Genomic DNA, 23,708 nt, shown 5'->3' with positions numbered 1-23,708 from the left:
TTAGGAAGACGTTAAGCAACACAAGTGTCCATAGCTGAAATCAGATGCAAACTGCTTTGACACAGAAATTTAGAAACACTAAAATTAAACCCCATTATTTTATACCTAGTCCTTCCTGACTAAACTGTGGATCCTCAATATTTTCAAAGCATATTTTGAAACCTCTTCAGAGCCAAAGCAGAAACCTACCACTGATCACTTGTCCAAAGAGCTCTTCAGGTGTGTCCCCAAAGAAAGGAACACAGCCAACCAGGAACTCATAGAGGATGATTCCCATGGCCCACCAGTCCACAGGCTTCCCATAGCCCTGGCGCAGGATCACTTCTGGTGCAATGTACTCAGGAGTCCCACACACCTCAAGAGAAACATGCAAGAGAGCAATAAATTTACAAATTGCCAAATGCATGTCAAAGCTTATTTTGTCTTTTTAATTTTTTTTCCTTTCTTTCTTTCCCCCCTTCAGAGCTTTACAAGGAAGTTATTAATGTTTTGCCACTAATCACTTCATGTTGTGAACTACTTCCATGGAGCAAGAGTCTCTATTTGAAGAAGACATTACCTGCATATTATTACAGAAATAACATCACATGAAATTAAATGTTCCTAGTGTGGACATGCCAGCTAAGTAGTGCTTTGGTGCATGCACAGGAAAGCATATGGGAAAAATGCATATTCTGTGTGTTTAGGCCTGACAGCTTGATGGATGTCTGCTGGCACAGTTACAGCTATCAGGAACTGAGTTTTGACAAACCTCTCACATCTCTGTGCTAACAGAATTTAGTTTCACAGATGCAGAATAAGCAGCCCAGCATGATTACACACTTCAGCCTTAATCTTGGGAGGTACAGCTGGCATGGACAATGGCTAAGGAAATTACCTTGGAAGATCTAAATTGCCTGGGGCTTAGAAGCAGCAACAACAATAACAAAACAGTTGTAAAAAATGTACCACTGTAAAGTACAAGAATATGATCTAATGACCTAGGAGAGTTCTGTTAGAAAAAGCATCCTTACTCAGAAGACAACAGGAAGACAACACCACAGGATAATTATGAATCAACACTTGGCACAAACAAAAATTCAGCTGTGATCCTAGGTATTTTCAGAAGAGAGAAGCATTTTTTTAATCCCATTATACAAGGCACTGGTGAGCCTGCATCCAGAACAGTTCCTTCAACCATGTCCAGAAAATATCAACTCAAACAGAAAGAGTTACATGCAAGAGCTATTCATTCATCAAAGGAAAATCTATTTGTTAGCTACAAGAACTTAGCTGGTTAAGCCTAGCAAAATGAAGGCTAAGGAGAAAAATGACCCTTTTTATCATGGGCATAAAAATCAATGTTTAGGGTCTTAGACAAAATTACAAGAAACATATAGAAACTTGCCAAGAACTTTCTAAGCACCAGAAGGGGGAGATCGTGGAACAACCTTCAGCAAAATCCATGTTACATCCCTAAACCAACTTCTGTTTACACCTGCACTGCTGCCTGGGCCACCCTTTCAGCCTCCTAAACTAAGAGCTGAAGTGCATGACTCCAAAACAAGAAGCTGAAATAACAAACTATGTCAATTTATGTACAAAGATGAGAATGGACTGATATCTTTTTCTCCCATTTTACAGTGCACAGCATCAAAGCAGAGAAGGAGTGCTACTAACTTTGATTCCATCCCATGACAGAATCCTGCATCTGATCCCACATCAACAGACAAAACTTTTCAGCTTACCTGCTTGTCCAGGAATTCCCTGGTATCCTTCTCAATGTGGCCCTCATAAAGATTAGTTGTAAGACTCATTAACCCAATTTTGGACAGTCCAAAGTCTGTTAGTTTAATATGACCCATTGAAGTTATCAGGAGACTAAAAGAAAGAGAAGTAAAACAATGCAACATTCATTTAATTGTTTCCCAAAAGCAATTTCAAACATAAAGAACACAAGATAATACAAAGGACAGTGATCTCAGTGTTACATCCCCATTAAACACCTGGAAAAAACCTCCTATGCAGCCAAATATCACAGAGCAGATGAGGCACCTAGGAGTGAGATTACCTTCTGCCAAAACACCATCAGTGTAGCAACACCTTTGGGATAATACCTGAAGACATTCTTCCCACCCTTTTCAGTGTCTATCTGCTTCTACATCAGTAGCAAGAGACTCCATGAAACCTCCTACATGTCAGATGCTGCTGAAGATCAGTGCTGTCTCCAGCCCCCATGTCCTGCTACCTACAGAGTAAGCCCCTGAAGGACTGGCTCTGTTCCCTCTGAGGGCCCAAATACTTACTTATCAGGTTTTAGGTCACGGTGAACAATCCCATAATTGTGTAGGTACTCCAGTGCCAGAACAGTCTCAGCAAAATACATCCTTGCCATATCAACGGGTAGGGCACCAATGTTCTTGAGAAGTGTAGCACAATCACCTCCTGGAAACAAAACATTTGCAGGTATGGCACGTTGAAATGGCAAATATTAGTAAGAAACAACAGCTATGGGTCTGCAGTACAAGATTAGACCAAGTTTTCTAAAGGCTGTCTCTCACAACCCTGTTAGGAGGATTTCTAAAGGTCTCTCTATACTCTGTCTTGAACTTAAATAATAAAATGCTAGGAAAATTGAGATCCATATATGGGAGGCTGGGACAGGAATTGTACAGATGTGATTTGCAAGCTGAAGGAAGCCTTGAAGAAAATAAGTCAGGACTCCTGATTGAAGCTTCCTTGGGAACACTGGCCACACATTTCAGTCGACCTTCATTTCTACTTGCAAAGAGGAATTAATATTAAAATTTCCTATTGTCAATACATCTGATTTCATCCCACTAATTTATCTGAAAGAGCACTGATACAATAACTATAATCTTATTTCTCAAACATTCAGTCAAGCAAGCCAGACATAAGAAATTAATCCTATCCACCAGTGGATATTGCTTATAATAAGATATCCTGATAAAGTAAAATCAAATTATATTTCAAAGAATAAGCAAACCAAACAATGAAGAAAACAAACCCCAGCATAAAATGACACTTTATTTTTAAAAAGGCTGCTAAAGAACAAAGACTTATGTTTCTTAAATCTTTTTCTAAATGGAATGTCAAGCAAATGTGCTATGAATCCAGCCCTTCCATCCCACAGGAGGAAGGGAGGGTTGCCTTTCCAATGAAGACTGGAAAGTTCATGCTGACTTCTGGCCTCAGCAGTGAGGCTCAGCTCACTGCAAACGTGTTGTGTCAGTCCTAGGGACTCACAGCCCCTCTGGAGGAGTGGATACCAACAGGGTTACCTTCAACATACTCCATAACCATGCACAGGTGCCGCTTGGTCTCAAAGGAGCAGAACATGCTGACCACGAAGGGATTCTCAGCAAATGTCAGGATATCTCTCTCCACAAAGGCCTGCTGGATCTGGTTTCTCAGGATCAGGTTCTGCTTGTTGATCTTCTTCATGGCAAAACGCTGGCGGGTGGTCTTGTGCCGCACCAAATACACCGCTCTGCAAAACCACACCCAGAGGAAAAGGTCCATTTTGAGTTCAAACTGCTTTGTTGTGGGCTCAGGTTTGGAGTTCTTTGTGGTTTTGTTGGGGTGTTTTAAACAGTGATGTTAGTGCTTTGAATGGATCCTAACAGACTTATCTATGACTCCAGAAAATCCTGTTTCAGTGACAGGCGTCCCTAGAAAAGTAGGAGCCCCATGATGCTTCCTTCCCAAAGCTACTCCACCTTCCTGAATAAAGCAGCATTTTTGCTGATGTGACAAACAAGGAGAAATCTCAAATACCAATGTCACAAAGTTCCATAAGCACCATTGCAGAGCAGCATGTATTTTTCAACACTACAGTGACCACTTTGCTCAAAAAACTGTCCAAAATCTATGGAATCAGCATGAGTTTTTCCAAGCTTCATAAAAATAATCTGACGCAGCACTGTCACCAGGGATTTCCTTCAGTAAAGTATCTCTTACACTTCTATCATTTGCAGATCATTAGATTCCTTCACATTAATAATACAGTTTGCAAATAAAATTTTCATCCAGTCTGCCTGCCTTATTGAATCAGTACTCGCTTCCTTTTCTCTGGAGTAAATTACATTTAACATGCTATTGTGTCTCACTAGCCACTGACTATAAAATAAACTCAGGATAAAGACATGTGACTAACAGCAAAACTACCCCTTCTCTCTCCCCTTTTTACAAAGTTACATGGGGCCTGTGCAGAAATGTGACTGAAGAGATTTAAAATCTTTTTGTCTCATAATGACTCTTCAACATGCTCCATTGTGTCTTCACTCACTAAAAACCCATGCTTACACTTTTTCCACATATAATTTTTAAAAAGTGATTTGTTGTTAACTAGGCACCCACTTCCACAAAACACTCAAGCACATGCTCAGGTTTTGTTGTTATGACCTACTGAGTATCACTGCCTTTCAGTAACAGCCTAATGACCTCACTGGTAAGGATTTATGAACTGTAAAGAGTCAGGAACTGCCTTTTAAAATTCTGGATAGGCTTGTGTGTGTGGTTAAAATTGAAACTGACTGAATTCATACTTGATTCTTCAATGGATAATAAAATCTAATAGCCTTTCTCATGTATTACTCCTCACAGTAGATTTACCCCAGTGTAATTCTAGCACTTCTTTTAGCATTTCAAGTGCTCACAAACAGCCACATATGTTACATATATAATCTGAATAAATGAAAGAAATTGTATCCCCCAGAAGAATGCAGAAGATACAACAACTGTGGAACATCTGTAAGACCCAACTGAAATTACTTTATGCTTTGGACCCAACAAAACCCAGACATTTGCCAAACCTTGCTATAGCCCTTTGCTGGGTAGGACAAAAATAGCATTTTATTCTAATTTAAAGTCTAAAAGTCTTACCCATAAGCACCATTACTGATCAATTTAATAGTTTCAAACTCTTCTTCAGACGGAGTTTTCTTTGACTGGATGGAGGCCCCACGGCTCTGGGGAAAGACAACAAGAAAGTGGAAATCAGGAGCAGGAATGACTTAATTCTATATGGGGTTTTTGTTTGTCCTTTTCTTCTTTAGCACTCATTAACTCAAACTCAACCCATTTCTGAATTTCTGGAGTCCTCAGCTTTAGGACAGCTGTCTGTATCTATAGGGTGTTTGCAGATTCCCTCCACAAATTATTAGCACAAAAAGTCAGTGGACTGGAAGATTCAGGCCTTTCCTTAATATTACATTTTTTTAAAAAAGCAATAAAATAAGGATCTTTGAAACCTAGTCAGTTACATAAAGTTTTCCAGTGGTTTTACTAAAGTCAACTCTTTTCAATACCCATCACATTTTACAAATGTAAAATATAAAGAATATAAAGAATTCCTCCAGATTATTTTTAACTCCAAAAATTTAAAAAAATATCCACAAAACTTGGTAACAATGCCTATTTTACCACCGCCGTATAAAGATTTTCACATTTTTATGAGCATGTACTCTACTTTTAATATGAGCTTTTAAATGTCTGCACTTTTTTTTTTTTTAAATTACAATTACTCTGCCTTATAATTAATTCTTTACTGTAGACTACTTCTTTTGAGAGAAAAAAAAAAGTGCTAGACAGAGTGAGTGTATTACTGCTTTACCTCGACTGAATCATCTGTCTCGGGAGTGTCTGGGCTGTCATAGCTATTCAACTGGGCCATTTCTGAAAAGAAAGAGGAAAGATTACTCCTAATGATCTCAATCAAACACTATTCTCTTTGTTTATGCAGGAAAACCAGGATTTTAAGAGGTGCTTGTAGATGATGAAGGACATTTTCTCCCTCTGTAAAAAGTCACCATAATTATACAGTGATAACCTTTAACATCTTGTATGCTGCAGGCAGTATTATATATAAAGATGAATATAATTAATTGTTCTAATTTCAGCCTGACTTACTCTAGATAGTTTCTATAATAAGTAAAAGCAATAAATGCATGTTTGAGGAAAGTGCTGTCTAGTTAATATTAAAACCTATTACACACATATATGTCTGCATGTAGCCTGGTGGCATCTCTGTGCTCCAAGAAGAAAAAGCATCACATTTCAAACAGCTGCCCTCCACATGACGTGGCTTATTCTGCAAAACACTGAGCAGCAGCAAACTGGGAAAAGTCAGTTTAGGCTACTCAGCTGTTGCAGGAGATGCTGTAAACTCTGCAAGCCCAAATCCTACCTTAGGAGGCTCTGAACAGACATCACTGACATTTCTGGGTGCCCTCCTTACAGTAGGAAATAAGGCACCTTGACATCTCCCCACATTTCCAAAGAAAATTTGACTTTAGTAAGGGGAATTAGCAATGGAAAGGTTCTCTCCCATGACAGGGATCAAAGGAAATTTCCCTTTAATGTCAGATTTCAACAAATGCTATTAAATTGCATTTAGCAATCTTTGGTAGAAATTTTCCCGAAGAGCTCTTCACTTGAAGTCAACCTGTCACTGTCATTCCAGTAAACACCAGAGAAGCTAAACTAGTCCCAGCCAGACTACTAATTTATGTTAAAATTATGCTCTCCTGAGGTAACAAGAAGCATAGTTCAATCACTGAAAGATTCTGCAGTAACCTCCAGTCTCTGTCACACTTTCTATTGTTGCTGAACAAGCTGTGCATGCTCAGAAAACTTGTCATTTCAGCCAGCAAAGTGCCAGGCAGAAATATTAACTCACTAATTCTAAAGTTACAATCTTCTGGGCCAATGTATGTCTACATTAAGTTAAGCATATGCAATTCTGGCACCTTGCAGAAAAGCTGTTTCTGTCCTTGCATTGCTCTCTTTGGCTTGGCTGCTACACAAGATGTAAAGCTTCAATCTCACCTCCAGCTAAAAATTCATACTCATTGTGGTAATCTCATGGAAAACCACAAAAACCACATTTTTCCCAGAGAGGACAATCAAGTGGGATGACAAAATACTTTCCAACCAGGCCACTAGCAGGCCAGACAGATCAGAAAAATAACAGGTAAATTTACTTTTACTGTCCACCAGCACAAAGAAAACAGTTAAATCCTAAAGCTATTTTCTAACATTGTTTCAGCTTCGATACAGGGAGACATTATTAACATCATAAGTAAAGAACTGTCACTATTGATGTGCCATCCTTACCCCAGCAACATTCCTTTGAGACATGGGGCTGAAAAGGACAGTCTAGAATTTGACAGCAGATGGGAAAATAAGGAAAAATGGCCTAGAAATTCAATCAATAAAACAAAAGCATCTTTCAGCTATGTAGTGACCAGGATATCTGACTATCCTTTCAACAGTTTGCAAAGTACATAAGAAGAGTTCTCACCCTCCAGGGGATCCCTGGTGAGTCCCAGCTGGCTGATAATGTAACGAGGAATGTCGCATTTAATTCCTTGCCCTTCCTTGGCATGGCCTTCTGCAGCTTCCAACAAATGGTAGAACTCTTCAGGATCAAACTCCTACAGCAAAGCAGTGAGAGACACAGAGAGAGGTAAATGATACAGATTTACAGCTATGAAAGGTTTCTCCCCCTTAGAGGGGAATCCTCAGGAACATCCAAAGGTAATTCTGGGCTCAGCAGTGATGCAGAACATTTCCAGTTACAACAAGCAAGGCAAAGCTTCCCACTCTGCTCTGCAAAACCAACAGACAGTTACATCCCACAGGGTGTCCACAGGTTTACATCTGCAAATCAAAACAGAACAAGGATTGTAGGGACTTTCTAAAACCAAACCCAAACCTTCAAAAGGTCCCCTTAACATAAGTGTTAAGTGTGGACACAATTCCCAGTTTTGTCACATTGAGACGTGCCAGGGAAAGGTCTGTGATGAGAACTGAGGCACCACCTTCTGCCACCTCCATCTGACAGGTGAGTTAACCCAAGAAAAGCCTTTCCTGCTGTCAGTTGTCACTTCTGATCAAGCCATACACCCACCCAATCCTGCCACTGTCCTAACCTCAGCAATTGCTAATAAAATTATTAATAAAACAACTTTTTTCATAAGAAGTACTGCTGCCCTGTTTCTTGTACTCTACAGTACAGGATCACTTTAGTAACTCAGTGGTGGTGCATGTGATCTCTCAGGCCAGAAAAGGTTAGAGAAGGTGTGTTCTCTTGCACTGGACTAAGATATAGCAGGAAACAAAAGACAAGCTTTGGGCAGCAGGAGCACTCTGCTTAGGAACAAGTTCACCAGTTAACTTTAGCTCTCCCCACTACAAACCTCATCATTCACCAGCAATGAGCAGCTTCGCCAACACTCTTCAAAAATTCTCCAGTGAATTGGGAGGGTGAAAGGGGAAGAGTTTGAGCAAACAGCTGAGCATGCACAGATAACAGTGAGGGCATCAGTAAAGAACTGCTGTGTGGTCAGCAACGTGAGAGAAAAAGAGCACAGAACTGCAAACAAGAAAAGGAAATTAGAGCTTGTAATGATGTGAAGAGACCTGAACAGAGAACAGATGCGCTTTTCCATGACTGCTCCAAGCAATGCTGCTTGGTTGGATGCTGTCACCAAAGAAAGCAACAATGTGAGAAACAGAGTTCCTTCCCAACTCCTCTGGAAAAGGATTAATCAACAGTCCCAGAAGTGGCAGAGAGCAGGAGCCAGACCAGAGAGGATCACAGAGAGACATGGTCACCAGAATGCAGGGAGAGGGATGGTGGAGCCAAGGAAGGACTTCTCGAGGTACAACTGCAAGTCATTCATTGGTCAGTAAAAGAGAGAGGGAAAAAACCAACTTGGTGACAAAAAACCCCAAACATACAAAACATTAAGGAACGATATAAATTCCAGTTCTGACTTCTTTACAGTAGGTTTAATCATTTGAATACAGGAGAATGAACCCTACTAAGGGGAGGTGGGTGGTATGGAAAAATAAACAAAAAAAAAATTAGATACTTTTCCCCAAAGATGGTTTCAGAGATGCACAAACCACACTATCATTTTCTTGAAGCCTCAGAGATTGTCAGCCAATAAACATTTCATAGTCCAACAAGTAATGCAAAGACAGAAGCCAAATACTTAAATGTTTTTGACTGCATTAAGACAATCACAATCATCACAAGAACTGTCTACATGGACACTTACTTCATTTACAAGAAAGAAGAATGAGCTGTGTTACTTAAGTTAACCTTAATACTAAATAATAGAAAAACTTTTTATAAATTCACATATAACTGAATTCCAAAGATGGAATTACAAACAAAGTATGTTAAAGATAAAAATGAAAATTGGTTCCCAAAAACTATTTAAACAGTTAACTATCCATTACTATATTTCTTGGTTTATGGGACAAAAAGAACATTAGAATTTAGTTCTTCATGACACCAGATTAAAATAGATATTTGGGAAAAAAATTGCTAGAAAGGCAACGCACATTGAAAAAAACAGGTAAGACTAACCCACACATCCAGATACTATTTCTATACTTTGGAGCCAGGCCACTTGATTGTCAAGGTTGTCACTACATACTTGGGAATTCATTACTCAAATCTCAATGACTTTGCTGCTTCCACCTGCTCCCACTCATTTTGCAGAACATCAGGTGGAGAAGACATAGAAGGACCTGGAGACCTCTTGATTTGCAACTAAGAGCTGCCTTGAGTTTGGAACTCAGCAGGTGCAGACACGGGTTCCTAAGGCCTTCTGAGGTTCCAAGTTTTCCTAGATGATGAGTGTACACAAGCAAAAATGACAATAGTGACTGCAGGAAATACAAACACAGTGAGTTTAAATTTATCTCCTTTCTCCATTGCCTTCACTGCCAAAATAAATTTTGAAGTGCTGGAAGAATATAAGTGGGAGTCACAAAAACTCATCTAAATCACAAATATGGTTTGAAAACCAAGGAATTCCCAATTTGAATGGAGTTGTGGCCAGGATTTTCAGCGCAGTCTGGCAGAGATTTCTGGAATCAGTAAGTGAAGGTATCTGTCCTGCTGGTTGTGCAAGCAACTTCCTCACTGACAGTGGCTTTCCTTCCACTGCAGGATTCCCAGCAAAGTGATCCATCTGACAGCTGTGGAGGAGGAATAAGTAACCCTCCAAAGTCTACCGGTTCTCAGAACTTCTGCAGGTGTTTCCAAAAACTGATACCAAAGACCAGACCACTCTTGTCTACTTTGTCAAAGCTCCACAAAAGTCATTCATCTTTCAGTGACTCCAGGAATAAAAGTCACCCATGGACACACTGACCACAACATAACCCACGTGTTAACTGTGCTTTTATAGCCAGCCACAGATCCCTAATCCATCCAACTTCTCTGATGTTTCAAACACCTGTAGCATCTCTGTCACTTCTATGTCCAGAAAGAGCCACCACGGGTGTGTGCCAACACACCAGGGAATTTAATCTTGCCATTACCTAAATTTCCATTGTAGATTTGTGACACCTCACAATTTTTGGTGACTTCCCTACATTCTCATTAATTTTTCAACATCCTTTTGAAATACAGTCACTGAATTGAACCCTTTCAATTGTGTGCACCTCTTTCTATATATACTGAAGGTTTACATTAACCCTGTTGCTATGGCATGACAGTGAAAATACAGGTTTTCAAGCTGCTTCTCCACCACACCAAGGAAATATTTTTGTAGTTGCAGAACTTTGGGATACAGTGGCCTATTTCACTGGAATTGCCTAAAATTCTTCACCATTTTCTAGTATTAAATTTCTTAAAATGCATTATAATTAGCCAAATTAAATTGTTAAAAAGGAGTGAGACTTGCTTTTGCTTGTATTCCCATAGCACCAAACTGGATTTCAAACCTAGGCTTCCAAATCTCCTTGGCTCTCACACAGGGGTATCCCACTGTGTGTTCACAGCTGGAAAACCTGACACCAGGATTCACCAATTGCTGGGTTTACAGGAAGAGTTTGAGTCCCAGAGCCCAAACACCATTTATGTCATGGAACTTCTTCCTTAGTGACAGCTCTGGCTTAGCACAGGACCCTGGACACCTCATACAGACATTTACAGGCTCCTTACAGCAGCTATTAACAACATGAGGAACATCCAGTGGCATCAAGTAGCATGGAATGATGTTTACAACTGCATCTGGCCCCTCAGCCATAAACTTTATACTAAAACATAATTTAGCTGCTGATGCAGCTGACAGTCCATTGCAGAACTACTTCTATATTAATGCAGAAGCCACTTAGTACTTCTTTTTCTTTTCCAATATCAATTTATTTTTCATCAGTGTTTAATGAGCATGTAAAGGTCTCTTTTGAAGGCTTTGTGTCCCTCATCTCCTCAAGGGCACAGCACTGTCAGAGCCTGCCCAGGCCCACACTCACCAGGCACTCGAGCAGCCGCGCTGGGCGGGCGATGATGATCATCAGCTTCTTCACCAGCTGCGTGACGAAGGCAACCTCGGAGCTCTCGGATCGCTCGTGGGCCTGTGGGGAGCACAGCAGCACATCAGGGTCCAGCACTGAACTCTGAATTTCTCTGTCTCACATCCTAAAGGCAATCACCAGTTCAGTAACCAACCCAGCAGCAAAAGCACAGCTGGGTCAGGGCAGGCTGAGCTCAGCTTGCTCAGGGATGCCGCGGCTTTTCCATCGCATCTGACTCACATTATCATGCAAGAGATATTTCAAAGGCTCTGTTTGCATTATATCACCTATCAATTATAATAGATACAATGTGGGCTCAGTTTGTTTTTTAAAATGAGCAGAGGAATATTGATTCTTTCAATTTTACCTTCCACACAACACTGACATCTAGGTAATCACTAACAGACACATTTCTGAGCTTTACTTTCAGCTAGAATTTGAGCTAGAATTTCTCTTCATCATCAAGAAAAATTCAATCTCAGTTTCTCCTTTTTCAGTTTTATCAATCCTGGTGAGTAGGATTGATAAAATTCCAGCATTGCACCGTATGTTATGTAGATCCAAGCAGATAAGCAAAGAAAAGAGCATATAAAAACTTAATTCAGAGGATTTAGTCCTGTCTGTTACTTCACCAGATTTCAGTATAAATTGAAGTCTTAGTTTCAAGATGTATGTGTGTATTTGTGTGATGGGTTGTTTTTTTACAACAGCAAACACACCAAAACAAAAATAATTTTTAAAAAAAGAAATAAAAGCAACACAAAAACCCCCTTAGCAATTACCCTTCTCTTGATGAAGCACACAATGGCTACATGATGAGTTCTGGAGCAGAAATATAATAGTATTTCATGGCAGAGTGATAAAAAATTGGCAATGCAAAAACTCTTAAACAAAGTACAGCTATTTTTCCCCAAGAGCTAAAAATTGTGCTTTAACATATTCTGAACAAATATGTTCAGAACTTAATAAATGAGCTTTTGCTGACAATGAGCCAGATATTTATAAGAATGATATTTTATCAACAACAGTGCAAGCAGCAATAAACTAAAAGGTTCATTTAATGTTGTCCATTAGAATCACCTAAGAAGAAGACATATTTACATGTCATTATATGTCTGAGAAGTCAAATCACACTGGTGACCACCTAAAAGAGTAATACAAACACAGGGAGCAGAAATTCAGAACTAGAAATACACAAGCAGCATCTTATATAATATATCTCTGATACTTTGCTGCCAAAGAAAAAATATTTAGAGGTTCATTATTTTTCATTTTGACACCAGTCAGAATAGAAATGTTGATTGTGTCCTTCTGCACTGGTTAGCACTGGCTAGAATTTTAACCTTGAAGAGAATGATGCACCTACTAGTTCATTATCTAAAAACAACATCAGAGGTCCTTCCTGGCTATGGAGCCTTAAACAGAAGATTATTTTAGAAATATTGAAATAAGTTGTGATTTCTTTTCCTAATTATAAGATTTTTTAAAATTATAAAATAGAAAATAATCATAACAAAAAATGATAAGTAGTCACTTTGTGTTCTCTAATGCAATATGCAAACTTACAAGTTACAATATGAATTTTAGAAAGAAATTAATGCTTTCATATTTTAAAAGCCATTCCAGATCACCAGAGGTTAGCTGCACTGAAATGAATAGATAAAACATCAACAACTTTGTATTATTTTAAACTTGAGCCATGCAATCGGAAAGTTCTTTTCTCCCCCCCACATAGGTTATATTATGCAAAAAATATAATATAATAGATATAATTCATCATTTTGCACCCATTTGTACTGTTAAAGAGAACTTAGTCTTTTAAATCAAGTCCTTTTGTTTTCTCCTTTTCTCATCTCTGACAATCTAGGCAAAACAATTTAAAAATGCAGCTAGTTTAATCAGGTGTCTGTTTTGAAAATGAAAAGCTAGACCATGACTGCCAAATGATACAGAAAATGAAAAGGAAAAGGAAAAAAGCATTTACAAAAACCAAACACAACTTGTAACAGCCACTCAGCCATCATCTCTGCGCAGCGCTGCTCTCCCAGGATCCGCAGTGAAACTGCCTCCTCCTCTCTGCTGCTCCCACAGGACAGCCCGGCCATCCCCACGCACTCCTTGTCCCCAGTGTCCCCCAGGAGCAGAAGGTGTGCCCAGCCAAGCTGCCGCTCCCATGGGCCAGGTGCCAGCTGTGCCAGCTCAGCAGCGCGTCCCCAGCACCACGCGCTGGGCTCCGGCTGCTGGTGGCACCTCAGGGCTCCCTGCTGTCCCCAGGAGGGCTTTGGGCAGGGGCTGGTGCCATTCCTGCACACGCTGCTGGCGACACGTGCACGGGAGGCAGGGATGGGTAATTTACAAACCGATTCCCTCCTCTGAAAGACCCATCCGTCACTAACTGTGGCTGCTGGGGCATGAAATTAAAATCACTGTCCTCCCCTGGGCTTCAGCAGGACCAATAACTGGGATATGCAAGTCACAACGCTGTAATTGAGCTAATAGACTGATGGAAACCAAAACAATAGACCTGCAAAGCCAAGGACTGATAAATTCACACTCAGGCTCCTACTAAGAAAGCAAGCCCAGCCAGAATACCCATTTGCCAATATGCAGCATCAGTCACTGCTGTAGAATGCTCATGCCCTCCCCTGCTCCTTTTGTTCACAGAAACACCTGTAATCCTTCACCTTCCTGGCTACACCTAGGCTACTTCTACCTTAGTGATTCAGCCATGGAATAACTGCCTATAACCTTTTGTTCCTCAGTAACCTGAGATTCTAACCCATGGTAACAGGTAAAGAACTGAATGTCACATGTTCTTTTTTATATCAGTGCTTTATCTTATTTTTTTGCATTTCTACTTTGATGTGAAGTGTAGCATTCAAGTTCATGTTTTCCAAAATGAAGAAAATCTCTCACATTCATTTTTACCTCATGATTATTTCAATGATGTGATAAGTTCTTCTGGCTAAAGGACAGTATTTCATGCTCCAAACAAGGGAAAAGATCTCATTTGCCATAGCTAATGAGATCTGTTGGCATGTTATTACAAAAGCCAGGATCTAAAAATCTTCCAAAAGCTTTCTGGTTTGGTGCATTTAAACAGCTCATTATTTGCATACCCAAACAGTCTGTTTTACATTTTTACTCAAAGTACCATATATTAAATCAAGTTTCCATTTTATGGTTTGAAATGCTGTGCAAGTTTAATTTGTTACCAGATATTAGAATCGATACCTTAAAAAGAATTTTTAAGAGAGAGAATCCATTCTTTCACAGTAAAATTGTAAGAAAATCTGTGGATATTTCTGCCACTTGCTGACCTCATTATTCACCAATAAAGAATCTTTCCAATCTTTCAATATGTTATAAAAATATACCATAAAACTCCATAGCCTCCTACACAGACCATACGACTCCCAAGCTGAACAGCTCTTTGAATTACCTTCTAATTGGTACTATTTATGTATCTATTATTTATGATACTTTACAACCTAAACAAAGGCTAAGATCCTGCCATCAAATTTGGAATAGTTTAAACTTGACTCCAAAATGTCCTGTGCTTCAGGTGAGCCATCCAAAGGAAATAATATCACCAATTTCTATATATTTTGACTAAAATGTTCCAATTATTTCCTTGCAGAATGCAGTCTGAAGTGCAAAGCACACACTAGGCAAGCAGAGGAAATAAGTAGCTCTTAAATATTAAAATCTAAAATATGATAAGCTAAGGAACAGAAAAATCCATAGGACAGGAAAAAAAAAAAACAAATGAGAAAGATGTGGAATGAAGCCTTTGTCTTTCCTCCTATGTCTTTAATGTCTTTGTTCCCTTCCTTCCCAGCCTGTTCTGCCTCTCTAAACTTTCCTTTAATCACCTCTAGCCCACCTTACTTCCCAGAGTAAATCAATCACACTGAAGAGATGACCCCTCTCTCGCCCTCACTCTGCAGAAGATGTTAAGTAGGAAGAGGGCAAAGAAAGCCCCAAATGTCAATTCCTGAGCAAGCTCAGATGGCCATTGTATCTCCTCTAATCACAGTTCAATGACACCTTTCCCAGTATTTCAGAGCAGCAGGATAATACCTGTAGGATCAAGGGGGAAGGGGCATTTAAGAAGTATATTTTGAGGATTTGTTCTGAGGGAAAGGGGAAAAAAGGAAAAGCTGATTTATCTGACCCACACCTTCTCTGAGACCCTGATTAACCTCTTCAGGCCAGAAGACAGGACTGAAAATGCAGACTGGAAGTGGCCAGCCCTAATTTATGGCTCTCTCAGTTCCTTATGGCGTAAGAAATCACTGTCCACACACAGGAGGAAAGTCAGGGACAGGGAGAGTTTCAGGCTCCAAGGATCTGCTACCAAAAGCAGTAAAACACACTGTAGTCCCCCCTGTGCCCCTGAAACATAAGGGATTTTGCTGAGCATACAAAGTCACTCTTAATGAAACCTTCCCAACTTCCAAACCATCACTCAAAGAGACCTGATCCCTTATTTCACAGCTGACATGTGCAAATACTCTGCTTCCAGACTCTGGAGATAGAAGGGGGATCCACAAGTGGTTCCTGATATCCAATAGGCAGACAATCATACAGACCCTCAAAACACATTCCCTTCCTCTCTTGGTCTGTCAAAATTATATTCCCCATCCAAGCAGAACACCACAGATCCAAACATGACTCATTTTTCTCTCAAGCATAACAAATACCAGAAAAATTACAGCCACACTTACATAAATGGGGCAGCCAAAAAATTTAGCTGATACAAGGGAAGTTCCTGCAGCTTTCACAAAGCTCTTTAATACAACAAATGTATATTAATATAGTATTTTTACTCATTTGCCTTTTTCTCATGTCTGAAAAGAGTGGCAAAGGGACACAATCTAGTGCAATTCATGCCAGTGAGTTGGCAAACTTATCAATAAAGGTAAAATAAAATGAAAATCATAACAGAAAACAAAGTATTTTAGATGTTCTGTTTCCAGGTGTCTCTGTGATATTTGCTATCTGAGAATGCAATATTTATAAAATCAGTTTTTTCAGCTCGCTGTATCATTAAAGCAGAGGATTAGGAAGATATTCCTAAACAGAGGTCTGGACTCAGCAATTGGCAATACCACAGACTCTTCACAACAGTTATGGCATAAATTCTAAGAGATGTTTGAAATTTAATATTGTTTTCATGTTGAAGGGAAAGAGCAAATTTTAATGAGTAGCTGAAGCATACTGAGACTGCATTAAAATTACGCCCCCTTGTGTATTTTCATATGCTTTGAATGCCACAAAACACATCCAAGTACTAAAAGCCCACAACTGGATTACGTTCAGCTCAAGAAAATCTTTTGTGAAAAATTTACAGCAACACTAATAACTATGGTGTTTTCACTCCTTGAAGGCTCTATTGTAATCAGTAAGCCATTCAGAGTCCTGAAGTTCATGAGAAAAGATTTCAGTAATTTTGTTCAGCTGAATAAACCCAATTTTCATAAATGGTAAAGACTGCCTTTGACCTACTCATATTCACATTTAATTTCTGTACCAACAAAGCTCCCAGGTGAAGTGATTTACTCAAATATTCCCACAGTAGATCCTTTTCCAGGAGACTGGAACATCTCAGATCTCCTGACACCCCCCACCTGCTGCCCCTCCCCTGGAATCCACACTGTCTCTCCTTAAATCAAAGCTCTGGCTTATTGGTTAAAGTTTCAATCAAAATAATATATTCTACTTTCCAGAGGGCACTTACATCCTGGAGAAGTTTCTCTAAGTTTTCCTGCAGCTCATAAAAGTACCGAGAAGTAATAAGACCTTCACGTGATTTATCTAGGCAATCTCTGGCCAGTTCAATAACTTGATGATGAATGAAACTTAGGACCCCATCTGCTAATTGCAGCACGTTCTCAGGAGCATTGGAGGCAATAAACTCAGCCAGCCGTTCTTCCATCTGTGCCGTGGCCTAAAAGTGCAGAATAAAGAGAAATTAATCCTGAATTTTACTAAGGCAGCCCTTAAAGCATAAACAAGTAGGGTGCTAAAGAAACATTTGCAATATCCAATGGCACAAGGCTTAAAAAATATTCCAAAATACAGTAGCATTTTCTGAGAATCAAGATAGCACATCAGAGGCAAAAGTTATATTCACATGAGCAAATAACAAAAATTAATCAAAACATGCTTTCTGAAAATGTAAATGACCATAAAAAACATCTTGGTCCTGAGGCTGTATTCCTCCCTGGGTCTCCAAAGTAAGGATGTAAGATGTGAGGCAGTTTTCAGAACTTTTAGACAAGATTGTGGAAGCTGAAAATCATTGCCCCAAGCAAGAAACACACGGCGTTTCTATCACTACAAGCCCTGATATCCTGTCTCCAGAGAAACATCTATTTTTGCTGGTGGTGGAACAGGAAGGAATGGCCATATCGACAGCTGTGGGATACACAATCTTCTACACTCATTTCAATGAGATTTTGACTTTTAACTTTCTTCCACAGGTTTCATTATCCAGCTTTTTAAAAAGCCAAGGCATGGCCCTTCTTCTCACTCTAGTGAGAATTTCTCGTGCCAATAGCAGACATCAGAAATTTAGCAAATATGAAATACAAACAAAAAAAACCAATTCAGCCTTTTCCATCCTCATCTCTACATCTACCAAATCTATTTCTTCTACTGTAGAATTAAGATATGAAGATGAGGAGGCAGCTTCAAACTCTCAATCACTGCTTGGAAATGGGAAGTAAAAGCTGGACTCCTTCTCCAGCCAGCACTATAAACTAATTCTGAGCTTGGACACAAGTTCATTGAATGCATTATTCAAAAATTATTTCTTTACCTTTGGAAACCTTTCTTTGTACACATGATTCATCATTATTATTTCACTGTCAAAGGAAACTGGAGAGCGACCAGGGCTGGAGGAGAAAAGAAATCACATTATCATTTACAGATACCACACCAAAACTTCAAAACCCAGTGCTGATCATAATGCTGCCACATTGACTGTAGCCCTTCCAAAGCTTTGAGTTCGCTTCATTACTGTGCAGATGCTGGACCTCAGAGAAGATCCTGGCAAGCAGTGGCAGTCTGCAGTCTCCTGGAGATGCTGACATCCCTGTCCCCACAGGCTCTGGCAGAAACCCCCCTATTCCATTTCCAGTGGTTGCAAACTCTAACACAGAAGCTTGCAAAACCCCAGTGTGTTTATTGCAGATAGATTTGCTATTCCCCTCATCCTGTGACTGCCCTCCATGGCAGCAGGAGCAGCCCCACTCCAAAAGAAACCACAGTGAGCTCTGAAGTCTCCAGTGCCAGAAGGGAGCAGGGCAATAGGAAGTAAAGAAGTTGAGAAGATTTGTTTTCCTTTGAAGGATAGTGCACGAGCACTGTTATTCAGCTAAATCTTACATATAAAATAAATCCCACAGGCAACAGGGACAGAGTACTTTTATGAGAGCTGCACTCCCTTGATGCACATTACACCATGGATCCATATGCATTTATGCACAGTTAGCAAGAAACTTTAATGCCCACCAAAAAAAAAAACAGGACAGTAAATCTTGACAAGCTGCATTTATGTTACTGTTTGGGTGGGTTTTTTAAAGAAGGGTTGCATCTTGTTTCATCACATCTGATGGTATGCAGGGCTCTGACTCACTCTGCCACCAAGGACAGGCGGATGAGGTAATGCAGATAATCCCCAGCCACAGATCGCCTGCAGCAGCTCACCGCTCCAGCTACCTCGTTTCAACGTTCCAGACAAACAAGGGCTTCAATTATTTGGCATCTTACATGATCATTGCCTTCATGATTTTAAGATATTAAATTATTAGTACTAAATACTCCTAAAAATACTCTATGTCAAAAGGTACAATTTTATCTTGAATGCCTTCAAGCATTTCAAACTTTCTAGTGAAGGATGAAATCGATCTCTCTAAATGGAATAAATGCATTTTAAACTTGGAATGCATTACAGGTACTACCTTCCTGCTAACCTATTTAGAGCAAAACCATTCTTTTGGCAACATATATTAACAATTCAAAGAAAATTTAACTCATTGGGTCACAGACTGTAGCAGTACCAAACTCTTTTCATGCCTTGTACTGAAATTCCATGAATTACATCATGTCTTGTTTTTATTACTGCTTATCCCTTAGCTTGAGAAAATGCACTTCAGATTAAATCTGTCACTGAATCCTTATGTTGAAGAAGAAAACTGATTTGGATGTTATGAATAGCAAGTAAAAAGACATTTTCATCAACTTCCCTAAGCTGCATAGATAGCTATTTTTAATCAAGAAGAATTTTCTTTAAAAAGAAACTTACATCTCTATTCATATGTAATGTATGACATAATTAAACATTCGGGTAAAAACATTTAAATTGCAGAGTTATAAGCAAATTCCCCTGCACATTTAGCCTGCTATCCTCATCCTTTTTTCTCTTAAGACAAAACATGCTGACACAAACACCACACTTGTTTACTGGTACTTCATATGGAGCTGGAGGACTTGGTGAACACAGTTATTGAAGAATTTATTTTTCTCTGATGTAATTTTTCTCTGTGTGATCTAAGTGAGGTATAAATTACAAGTATATATAAGCCCTTTGATACTTACACAGAAATATTGAGGCACACACATACTTCACTTTAACACTAAAATTTGCACATGCTTAAGTATTTGCTGTCTTAGGGCTACAATAAAACATGAGGGATTTTGCCTTTTGCTTTCAAGGCACTTTATTCATATGGATACAGGAAATTAAGAGCTCTGCAGAAATCAGGCTACTTGAGCTGTCCTGCCAGCAGATGTAGCATTTCCTTAGGGAGAACCATGATAGGAGAATTTACTGCGTTTGCTTTTGTTTATGAAACAATGTCTGTGCACACCAATTGGCAAGAAAGTGCTTCCTTGGGCATTTGTAGTTTTGTCTCTCACCTTCTACCACTTTCTACCAACCAAAACAACAGAATACCCAAAAATCTCTGGATAAAACTTTGGATCAAGGTGCGCATTGTCACCTGAAATAAAATTTGCTCAATGTACCAGGTCGAATTAAATGTCTAGCTGACTATAGCAAGACTGCAACATAATATACTGCACCATCATTTCTAATGTGGATTCTTAGGTTGGGAAACTAAGGAACTAATTAGCTGGATACCTAACTAACCAAAGGCTACCTGCCAAGTACTGCCAGGTTCTCTACAGCACCTCTAGGACACAACCAGGTGAAAAGGGAACAAGGACTGGGCAGATAACTGAATGCCACCAAGGGAGAACACAAGGAAATTTAGAAATAAGATAAAAGGAGTCTAAGACATTTTACTGGCATGACATCTTTTCAAATGCAGAAGCTTCACACATCTACCCAACACCAAAAATTTCACAGGCAGAACCAAACCAGTCTAAAATTTCAAGCCTCACAAAAGAACAGATTATTTTCTGCAAAACAGAGAACACACGCTGTGCACGTGCATAACATTTTAAGACAAAAGGCAAGCTCCTTCCCTTTTCTTGGTGCAGGTAGGTAGGTCAAAGAAGTGATTATTGTCAGTGAGTTTTTCATTTCAGCAGAGCAGGCATTAGAAGAATAATGTCTGTCCCCTTAAGCTTAACAGCAGAATGAAAAACTACTCTCTCTTTTCCCCTCCTTCACGCTTCCTCCACTTTATGAGACAACGTGGAGGTGGATTTTCAGGGATATCTATCTCCCACAAAGATTTCTGTTGCCTTCAACCTGTCAAAACTCATGTCTCTTTATCTGATGCTTCAAAGTGAAAATAGCTTATAGAGAGCTATTTCGAGGAGCAACATTTACGCAATAACTTAAATCTCACAAAATCTAGTTTAAGGGTGACTAAATAAAACTGACATGTTTATGAATAGGTAATTTTTCCTTCACTATGATAACTGTGCTTATTAGGAAAAAGCAAAAAAGCTGAAAGCACTGCATTTCCCTCTGCTTTCACACTGTCTATAAAGGTTTAATTAGGTTGTATTTACAGGATATGACCAAAGTCAGTTCTCATAGGAAACTTAAAACTATAGGCTTTAATTTTCTGTCATTTCCAGACACACAAAATAAAGAATTTGAAAACTAGAGAGCTAAAGTTGGATAAAGTAGGCACTAAGATAAGCCTTCTGCTGAAGGTGAGACTTCCTCTTCTCCCAAGAAATAAATATTTAAATCTTTGAGGTAATGAAAGTTACATTAATACTAGAAGTCAGAAAACTTCCCCAACAGCAGGGGCTGCAACTTCTGCTTTCCAATATTTCAGGGGTTTTATGCGTGCCAGCAAAGACTGAGACTGCATCAGAATGAAAACACAAAGCTGGAGTAATGAGCAGAGCAAAGAATAAATAAAGGATACCCAGTTTACTTCATATCAGAAAACCATGAAAAAGAAGGTGAGTGAACCCAAAAGTTAATAAATATAAAACCGACCACTTTGAAAAACCTTTTCAAGTCAAGTTCACAGGACACAGTCTTGAGAGAGGAAAAAAAGAGACCAACATTATCTGTAATACAGTTAGAATGTGTTTTCAGAAGGAACAGATGCCTTTTGCTGTAGAATATAAAACTATTATCCTTCCCCAAATCCATGGGGATGTGAATCCCTGCTCCACAGCTTGTGGTGGATGGCCCTGCCTGGGAGCAGCGTGAAGGGATGAACACACCACGATTACTCAAGTGGTTAAAGCTGCCTCTGAAGTGCACTGAGATGAGAGAGCCCCACAGCCTGCAGGATGAAAGATAAAAATCGACTGTGTGGGCCACTGGTTTTCACAACACCTATTGCTTCTTGGGCATTTTATCATCAGGAGTCTTTTTTGGTATTTTCCAGTTGTTTTGTCTGTATATTCTCAACAGCAGGATCCAGCATGCTAAAAGTCAGGCTGGAGGATTGCATTTAAAAAGCACTACCCAGCAAAGAGATGAAGAAGGATGATCTCATCTACTTCAACTATATAAAAATTCACTGCAACAATCTTCTGCCCTTTTTACCTAGACAACATTATCCTGAAATACTAAAAGAGATCAAGAAAAATGGGCAGATTGGTGGGCTGAGTGACTGCACAAAGGCAGCTCCTGAAAAAGTCTTTATTAGTTAACTCTACTTTTATCTCTGACATTCTCCACACATTCCCACATGTGAGCAACTGCTAAAGATGACAAGTGAAGAGAACTGGGAAAAGATGGAAGGCAGCATCTCTTTAACTTAAAAAGAGTAATGATGCCAAGTTTCGTGCAAGTATTCACAACTTTTCATGCATTTTACTCCAGGGAGAAAAAAAATCTTGTTCAGGTGATGCCCAGGATTGATCTGAACATAACAAATGTAGCCTGGGGATCTCCCTGTTGGTCAATAACTTGAAAGAATTTGAAGGTTGCATTATTTAAAAAAAAAAAAAAAAGAGAGAGAGAGAGAACAGTTGAGAGATGATATTTAGGAGCTACTTCTGCAGGTAATAAAGAAGACTTTTCTTCTACTGAAGACACACAACAAGAACCAAAACAGGTGGCTCACATGGAAATATGTTCTTTGACTGAGCACATGAGTACTGGACCTTTTTGAGACAGATGAGAGAACAGGCTCCTGGATTTTGCAAGCAGCTTTATAAGGATGTCACACCCCTGCATTTCAGTGCTGGTCTCTTGTTCCCTCCTTCCCCCTGCACAGGAAAGCAGCTGGGAAAGAGCCAGTGCCATTTCTTCAGGGCAGAAATTCTGGGCATTTCAAATAAGGCATGATTAAATAAAAGATGAGTATCCTCAAGGCACACTGGCAGAACACCTCAAGCAAAGCAGAGGTGCTACCAACCTGTCAGTGCACCCTCCATGACTGCACACTTTGTTAGTTTTATCATCCAGTTTGATCATTAAGAGTGCTCTGTATGAATAGAACATTTGCAGCTAGAAAATGGTACATTTCTAGCCAAAAAAGTATGTGTATTTTTCCAAAAGTTACATCTAGGCAATATTCTATACCTACGAGCATAAAAGGATCATCTGACACTTCTAAAAAAAAATATCTTGGATTACAGAGACAAAAAACCAATCTCAGCATTTGGCAGTGACATCTCAAAATGCTAGTTCCTCTCTCAAAAACAGATGTAAGGCTGCAGTCATATAGGACGGAAAATGAATACACATTAACTATGACACCATCTTTTAAATTATAAAGGCATGGCTGCCAATTAAAGGAAATGTCTGATGTATTTTGTTCATCTGCTTTTCATTAAAGCTGATCAAACAAGACCACTGAGTGAAGAAATACATTTTTAGGAAATTACTACTTAATTGAATTCAATGTTGAAAAACAAAAGCTGTTCTCAGCTTTTATTTTTTAAGTAAGTGAAAATATCTTCTCACCAAGTGAGGTAACTCTAAAGTA

The 23,708-nt window shown here is 39.3% G+C and overlaps 1 protein-coding gene across 10 annotated transcripts in view; it reads right to left on the bottom strand.

Moving 5' to 3' along the window:
* MAST2 (microtubule associated serine/threonine kinase 2) overlaps positions 1-23,708 on the bottom strand; it is a 187,115-nt gene that overhangs the window by 23,219 nt on the left and 140,188 nt on the right. For all 10 annotated transcript variants that reach the window (XM_077182468.1, XM_077182469.1, XM_054637889.2 and 7 more), the window contains 10 exons: positions 18,149-18,224; positions 17,066-17,275; positions 11,281-11,382; positions 7,304-7,436; positions 5,615-5,676; positions 4,885-4,970; positions 3,282-3,490; positions 2,286-2,424; positions 1,728-1,860; positions 190-355 (listed from right to left, as the gene is read on the bottom strand). In XM_077182468.1, the coding sequence (XP_077038583.1) occupies positions 190-355; positions 1,728-1,860; positions 2,286-2,424; positions 3,282-3,490; positions 4,885-4,970; positions 5,615-5,676; positions 7,304-7,436; positions 11,281-11,382; positions 17,066-17,275; positions 18,149-18,224 (1,316 nt within the window). The remainder of the gene's footprint in view (positions 1-189; positions 356-1,727; positions 1,861-2,285; positions 2,425-3,281; positions 3,491-4,884; positions 4,971-5,614; positions 5,677-7,303; positions 7,437-11,280; positions 11,383-17,065; positions 17,276-18,148; positions 18,225-23,708) is intronic.

Source organism: Agelaius phoeniceus, chromosome 8, assembly GCF_051311805.1.
Source record: "Agelaius phoeniceus isolate bAgePho1 chromosome 8, bAgePho1.hap1, whole genome shotgun sequence".
NCBI classification, from domain to species: Eukaryota; Metazoa; Chordata; class Aves; order Passeriformes; family Icteridae; genus Agelaius; species Agelaius phoeniceus.
The sequence above is the reverse complement of the archived record's forward strand: the minus strand, read 5'-3'. Positions and strand labels throughout refer to the sequence as shown.